The sequence below is a fragment of the Pyxicephalus adspersus genome, chromosome 4 (genome assembly GCF_032062135.1).
Source record: "Pyxicephalus adspersus chromosome 4, UCB_Pads_2.0, whole genome shotgun sequence".
Lineage (NCBI taxonomy): Eukaryota > Metazoa > Chordata > Amphibia > Anura > Pyxicephalidae > Pyxicephalus > Pyxicephalus adspersus.
The window spans coordinates 92,782,473-92,790,659 of NC_092861.1; the positions used below are offsets into that span (position 1 = coordinate 92,782,473).

The 8,187-nt window shown below is 38.0% G+C and overlaps 1 protein-coding gene across 5 annotated transcripts in view; it reads right to left on the reverse strand.

Moving 5' to 3' along the window:
* Positions 1-8,187, reverse strand: part of AIG1 (androgen induced 1) — a 128,550-nt gene that overhangs the window by 83,689 nt on the left and 36,674 nt on the right. For 3 of the 5 annotated variants that reach the window (XM_072409020.1, XM_072409019.1, XM_072409021.1), the window contains exon 2: positions 3,938-4,093. In XM_072409020.1, coding sequence (XP_072265121.1) covers positions 3,938-4,093 — 156 coding nt within the window. Of the gene's footprint in view, positions 1-2,575; positions 2,684-3,937; positions 4,094-8,187 lie in introns of those variants that run through there. The other 2 variants (XM_072409023.1, XR_011920386.1) reach the window with 2 other exon arrangements.

Sequence of the window (8,187 nt, forward strand, 5' to 3'; positions counted from 1 at the left end):
AAAAAAAAAAAAAAAAAAATGAGAAGCCCTGTGTGAAAATGGTGAGTAAAAAAAGTAGCCCCCCCCCCATTATTTCATAGCTTGTAGAAAGAACTACCTTTAGCAGCAATATCATGAAGTAATAATTTTCTGTATGATTATCACGTTGTTTATGGGTAATTTATGTCCATTCTTCTTTATAACATGGTTTCAGTTCACTGAGGTCTGTGGGCATTCATTTATACACAACGTTCCTAAAGTCCCACCACAACATTTTGATTAGACTGATATCTGAAGTTTGACTGAACCATTGCAACACCTTGATTGTTGTCTTTTTTCAGCCATTCTGTTGTAAATTTGCTGGTGTGCTTGGGATCATTGTCCTGTTTCTTGACCCAGTTTTGGCCAACCTTTAGCTGTCACACAGCTATGGTGGCCTCACTTTTGCGACTGGAATATTGTAGTATACAGAGATGTTCAAAGTTTACTCAATGACTGCAAGGTGCCATGTCTTGTAACCACAAAATAATTCCAAATCCTCTCCAAAAACATCACCAGGTCTTCTAACATCAGTTCCAACACACACAACAGTTCCCAAATTCTTATTCAGTTTTGTAAATCTTAAATAAAGTTATGCCATTTTAGAGAGAAAAGGCTTTCTCCTGACAATCTGTCTTTTTCTAACTGTACAGTCACAAATTTAAATTTAACATGCTGAGTTTGCAATGTAGCTCTTGGAATTTTTGGATTTTTTTCTGAACATTGCACAGTGTGATTTTAAGGTGATATATATCTAGAAGAGCCTTTAGAGAACGTCTAAAAGAGCCATAGAAACTCTAGGAGATCCATAGGAAAAAAATCTCTTTAAAAATATTGATGAACTTTTTACCACATATTTTTATTTTTTTTTTATGTCCAATTTACAATAAGGACAATCCTTTTTAAAGATTCCATATTTTTTAATTTCTAACAATTAGTACCTATATAATAAAAATGTGCCTACCTGTGAGAATTCAAGTCCTTTGAATGTGAATTCAGTTTATTTGGTAATTTCTTTGAGATCCTGCTTGACCTACTAAAGTAATTATTTAAGATTAGGCTATAGCAATGTTTTTTTAGTCAAAATTACGTCTCTAATTATTTACAAAAGAATAAGTACTGTACTTTAGTTAGAAGGGTGAAATACCAGAGATATGTAAATGTGTGTGAGCAGCCACCATCTGCATTGCACTCAATGTAAATGTAACATCTTGTAAAACAAAGTCTCTTGAAACAAAAGCAACTCTATGTAGAAGCCTGGTCATATAATTCAGTACTTTAACATTTTGACTGGAGTTTAGGTTTAATCATTAGTGGTCAACTTCATAAATGTAGAGGTCCTGACAAGTCCAAAGCGCTACACCTTGGGTAAAGCACTAAAAAGGGACCTGCACATTTTTTTCTGGGCAGTGAGCTGAAACACAGATGTTCACATCTGTGCTCCATGGCTAACAAAAAAAACGGGTATGTTATATTGTGCTGTGTTTATGCATTGTGCTACCATTCAAAATTAGTGCACAGTTTTTGCCCCATTTAACTTTTTGACCTGTTAGAAAAATACACCCGAAGCCGCTCTCTTCCCTCCTCCAATGACCCACTAATGAGTTCATCACTCATAACTACATGCACGGCTCCAAGACTTTTTTAGAGCTGCTCCAACTCTCTGGAATTGTCTTCCTAGTCCTATTCGGCTTGCTCCTACTTTCTGCTTATTAAAAAAAAGCACTCAAAAACCATCTTTTCAAACTTGCCTACCCATTTTCTTCTATCTCCTAAACCCTCACTACTTCCCACCACTCCACATCTCCCCTCCTATTGTGTGATACTTCCCCCACCTCCTAGATCGTAAGCTCTTCGAGGCAGGGTCCTCTCCTCCTCCTGTGTCACTGTCTGTATCTGTCTGTATTTTCCCTGTACCTTTAGTAATTTAACACTACAGTATGGAATTAAACATTTTCTTTAAAAAAAAATTATACTAAACTACAGATAAAAGAATTTTAATAGTTTATTCAATACCTCTTTACTATCCTATCCTAATAATGCCAGTGAGCCACTGCCTCAAGGAAATCGCTACATGTAGTGTCTTCCTGTGGCAACACCATAGAGAAATGCAGTGAGCAAATGTTCACATGGTGGTTCTTTAGCAACCAGATCTGCATTAGCCATCAGGAGCCATACGGGATCTCTCAATCCCGAACACAACTGGTGGGCTGTGCAGCACCTTGGTAAAAATCAATCATATAACATCTGCTGGTAAAAGATGCACAAGTAGCTATATTCATGTGCTTAAAGGATGATTATAAAACAAAACAAAAAAAAACAAAGTATCAAACATGCTATTCTAGTTCCATAATCTAAAAGTTGAGGAGTTAACAATATCAAAATCACCATTTTTTACCAGAATTCCTGTATTGAAAGGGATAAAAATCATAAAAAATAATATATTGGTGTGTTGATTACAAACCCCTAAAATAGTTGACAATTCAACAAAATTTTATTATGGTGTGTTTCATAAACTTCCCCAATTTCTTATGAATAATTTTTATATTTGCAATCTCTATGCGCCTGTTCCCTTGAAAATGACCGCAGAGTAAAAAAAAAACAGCGTCTTTTTCATGCTGGTACTCCCTCAAGCTCTCTTTTGTGAAAAGAGGACAGAAAAAAGCTGAAATAAAAATATAGGCATTTAAGGTCCAGTTTAGGAATGTACACTGCAAATGAGGACACAGATTTTAATGATAGGTGTTTGGCCTTCATCAACAAATCTATGTCCTAAAATAGAATAAATCATCAAAATAAACACAGGATATGTGTCATTATTACTTCTCATAAGCAGAATTGCAGAGACCTAATTGACTGAAACACTGATGTTTAAATAGGATTAGACAATATTATGGGTGAAACAAGGCCAAACATCTCCAGTAAACAGATGTGGATGGGTTTACTTAAGGTAGGTATTTTCTTTAAGATAGGAAATGTATATCATCTCCACATCAGATGTGCTTAAAAGTTTGGCCCAAGTGGCTGAGTAGTGATCTGTGTGTTTTAATATAATTCAAAGAAACATAGTCTTCTGTCAACCATAGCAAAATATTCACCTTCTATTTGTTGCCCTGCCAATCCATTCTGCCACTGAGTTTGAAGGCAGAAGGCTCTGTGTAGGCTTTGAGTTTGAGCTTACATAGGGTTAAGGATTGGCAAAATTGGGTAAGATGGCAAACACCAGTTTTTCACAAAAGTAGGAAGATCAAGTCAAATGTGTTTCCATACATGAAAGTACCATGTGTTTTCTCACTGAAAAGTGACTTAATGACAAATAAAAATGATTATGTGTTACTAGGAAAAAGGAGCAATAAAAGAAACCTATTACTAAGATTCCTTTACAGCTTTTTCTGCTTTTTGATAACATGTGCAATATTAGGTTCTGTTTATGTAACCATCAATCTTTCCAATGTATGGACCATTTAACTTTCAGGTTACATTGAGGTATTTCACCTCAATGTTCACCGTTGGCCATCCTGAAGGTACTTCTTTTGGTCCTTGGCTTACTGTAGAAGCCTGCGAACCATAGGGGTTCACCACTTTTCCTGTCTGTAGAAGTTATGGGGTGCTTTTATTGCCACCACAATATAGTTCTTAACACTGCAAAATCATCCTAAAACACTTGTAGTGCCCTTATGAACAGAATAAAAAGCAATAAATCCATAAATCCATAATAAATAAATAATAATAGTAAATAAATAATCCATAAATCCATAATAGTAAACATTGTGCAAAAAACATAGCTGTAAGATGTTTTTCTGCAGATGTGAATGCAATGTGTCAAGTAAGATATATTTGTTGTACTAATAACATTTATCTTACTAGGTACATAAAACATACATTAGATTGTTTAAATAGATCATAAAACATAACTTACAACACCAACAGGGAATGCTAGTACAGCCAACATCCAATCTCGGAGAGAGGTGAGTTTTTTCAATTGTCTCTCTTGTTCCAGGCTGTCACTACCCTTGGTTAGAATACAGGACAGATCAGAGAGAACACAAATCCCAAAGAAGACAGCTTGGATCACCTGAAAAAGAAAAGTCAAGCTGTCAATAGTGTAAAAATATCTAAGTACCAGGAATCATATTCTACAGCTAATATTACAGAATATTCAGGTATGTAAACAGATGCCCAAGTATGGTATGGGACACTCTTCTCTAAGCAGGGTATGTGCCTATTCAATAAAAAGGTAAGGAAACCACCAATATGTCTGTTAAGATTTTCATCTGTCTAGTATCTGTTTTCTAAGTGGAGGATTCTCTCTCCTCAAAGGGCATGGTACCCGTAACATCTATATAACTGTATCCTGAAGTTACTGGATACTTCATTTATGATTTTTCAAGTTTTAAAAAGTATAGAATGCTTATTGAAACAGAAACTGCATCCTATAGTGCCAAGTCTTGTTGTCATGGCAGCAGTAAATATTGTTTGATCCTGATCCAGTGATTACCTTCTGTTGCTTGCATTATGCACATTAAAAAGCAGCATTCAGAGAACTTTAGTAGACTGGATATGTGGCTAGAAATGAAATACAATTTTGAAATAAATAAATAAATAAAGGAAAAAGACAGTATCACCTGCTGCGGTGATCGCTGGTTTTATAGATAATATAATTTAGCTTGCAATCCCCAATAAAATGCTTTGAGAGCATGGTGTAAATAGATGTAGTAACAACCTAGCATGAGTAATAATATTATTTTATGTCCATATGGAATGAAAAATTACCCTGTTTTTTAAATCTGTGAGGTGTCAGAAGTATTTAGAAGTATTTTATGTAGCTGTTCTTTTGAAATCAGTAAAGTGTAAGAATTTTAACTGGATTATCCTGTTTTACCAACGTAACTGAGTTGAGATAGGACTCTATATTTTTAGGCCAATCTTCATTCAAAGTTCATTAAATGATAGGCATTCTAAACTGTGATATGAACCAAGATTTGCTGCAACAAAATGTAATCAGTCTGTCTGCACAGTGCAGTGATAGCTAATTCAAGTTGGAGTTGCTTCGCCTTTATGTGCCATATGCTTAAAGTGTGAAAACCCAATCTAATCTATTTATGCTGTGTCAAATTTTTATTAATATCAGTGTCCTCATTAGAAATAACTACTTTATTTGTCTATCAGCTGAACTCAACCAGGGCTCTGCCAGCACTTGCTAGGGGTTTTGTGAGCTGTGGCTGATTGGCCTTCTTTTTGATGGTTCCTGCATAATCCCTAGAAACAACACCTCTTGGCCGAATCAATGGCATGTCACCAATAATTTTTTCAGGTGTTTGGAAATGTGGCAACAAATGTTAACAGTCATTTTATCAACTATGACAAATTGTATTTAAAAGGGGTTTCTGGATATTTATTGTAAGGGTTCCTGAGGATGTAAAAAGTTTGGGAAAGGCCAGTCTATATTATAGGGGCTTTTTTATATAGAAATAAATGAGCAGTAGAAAATGCATTTCCATGGCATAAGTAAATATCATTTAATCCCATCATGAAGCTACTTACACATACATGCATCACATTCACACACAAAGGCATTTTGTAGTGATTGACCCTGGGTTATGTTGCTAGACTTTATGATTGAGCTACATCTATATCAATAAGGGGTTTACTACGTATCAGTGTGCTTTCCATAACCAATTATGGGAATAGGTAAGGGGTAAAACCTGGTGGTTTGTTCTGGTCTCCAAAGAGTAACTGCAGCGGCCAAACACACTAAAATAGCACAGGACAACCATATGTCTTTGGTACATTGTGCCAGTTAAATCAAAAGAAATAAAATGTGTACAACAGTAAGAAGAGGTAATGTTTTGTGGCTTAATGGGAAAGATGCAAATCTAACAGTACAGCCTCTATCTGACCCAGAAGATACCTACTGTAATTTTTTATTACACTGTTGGTACAATAAATCCCTCAGCTTCTCAGTCCACACAGCAGTAAAGGTAGGGTGGGATGCAGACCAGGGATGTGAAAAGGGGGATTAGTATAAAATGCCCGAATTGCAATGAACAATGATAAAAACACTTATAAGGAGGAAATTAGAAATTGGACAGTTGGTGAAATGTATCTTTTTTTTTGTATTGATTGTCTTTTTGTTCTACACATTGTTCCATCCCCCTGTCTATCCCCCCACCCCCCCTCGTCTGACCCATCCCCGTGATCTTACCTTCGGCCCTTGAGAACACCACTATTACTGGGATACTTTGGAAAAGTCGCCCTTATTTTACCACAATGGGTACGGTCAAAGTAGTTACTGTTAAAGGGTTGAATACCCCTGAAAAACGCTCTTCCATTTTGGCAGAATTATACTGGCTGAAGGCACAAGTAGCTTTCATACAGGAAACCCACTTCCGGGCAGACAGGGTTCCGAGATTAGGCAATAAGAGGTATCTGATAGCATACCATAGCTGTACCGATGCATCTAAATCTACGTTCTTCTCTTCCCCCCATAGCTCGTATTTGAGGATCGATCACTTTTGGATACCACATTTTGAATTACACAGGGTACGATCTTGTTCTATTGGCTCCATCACCATATCTGATCACGCTCCCGTATCCATTTCCATTGAACTCTCTTATTCCTGCCCCAAATCGTGGAATTGGAGCCTGAACGAATCCCTTCTCCAAGACGCAGTGGTCTTGGCGGATGTCAATTCAGAACTGCCCAGTTACTTTCAGACCAGTGCCACCCGAGATCAGCCCTCTTTTGCTATGGGAAGCCCATAAAGCAGTTAGGAGATTGGGGACACTCTCCAGCGTATTGCAACTCTCGAGTCTTTACACAAATCTTCTCTAGATCCTACAGTGAGGAATTAACTCTGCGTTCTTCGTGAGAAACTTTCATTACTTTGCTTAGACAAGGCGAAACTTGCTCTGACTAAATGCAGGAGAATGTTCTATGAGCATGGTAATAAGAGTGGCCGTTTACTAGCCAATGCTCTCCGTGTTCATAAAACTTGCTTGTTTATCCCCTTTCTAACAGACAACTGCGGACGGAAAATGTACCATACCAAAGATATAGCGGAATCTTTCCGCCAGTACTACTCCAATTTATATAATTTATCGAAGTCCTCCTCTTCTTTGGCGCCCGAGGAAAGAACATAGGGGATTCAGAACTATCTCTCGGCAAGTGGGATGCCCTCCCTTTCTTCTTCCGAGAGGGAGATATTAGAGACCCCTATCACGGCAGAGGAACTTAGTGCAGCTATTAAAGATACCCCCACAGGTAAAACTCCTAGACCGAATGGGCTTCCTTTAACGTACTGTAAAACTTTTCAAACTTCCTTGTCGTCTCATTTTCTGGCAGCGTTTAATTTTATTACTGAAGGAGGTTGGTTCTCCTTGGACTCCCCACGAGCCACTATTACGGTTATACCCAAGGAGGGTAAAGATCCCTCCTCATGTGCGAGTTACAGACCAATTTCCCTTCTTAATCAAGACCTCAAACTTTTTACAAAAATCCTTGCCTCCACATCGATCACGGTCATGTATAAACTCGTCCATTTTGATTAGGTTGGCTTTATGCCCGGAAGGGAGGCCAGGGACAACATGACCAGAGTACTGAACCGGATTTATTATGCTGAATCCAGAAGTGTGCCGCTTATGTTGCTGTCCACGGACGCTGAAAAGGCTTTTGATAGAGTTGATTGGCTTTACATGGACTGTACTTTATTTCATATAGGCCTAGGCCCGAAGATGTTATCGTGGATGCGGGCCATTTACTCTGAGCCCATGGCTGGGGTCAGGGTGATTGGACTGCTCTCTGACTCATTACCCATCTCTAATGGCACGAGGCAGGGCTGCCCTCTATCCCCGAATCCTATCCCTAGAATCGCTTCTGCGCGTGATTCGTACTTTCTCCACTGTCTCGGGTCTGGATATGGGAGGTCCGGTCTAGAAAGTAGCGGCTTATGCCGATGATTTATTGTTTGCCATAACTAACCCAACTGTTTCTTTGCCTAATCTCCTCACAATCCTGACTGAATTTAACACCCTTTCCAACTTTAAAATTACCTATTCCAAATCAGCAACTTTGGATGTGACACTCCTGACGGGAACCCGCTCCCATCTCCAGCAATCATTTGCTTTCCGATGGGAACCCCATGCGATCACATACTTAGGCACGAAAAT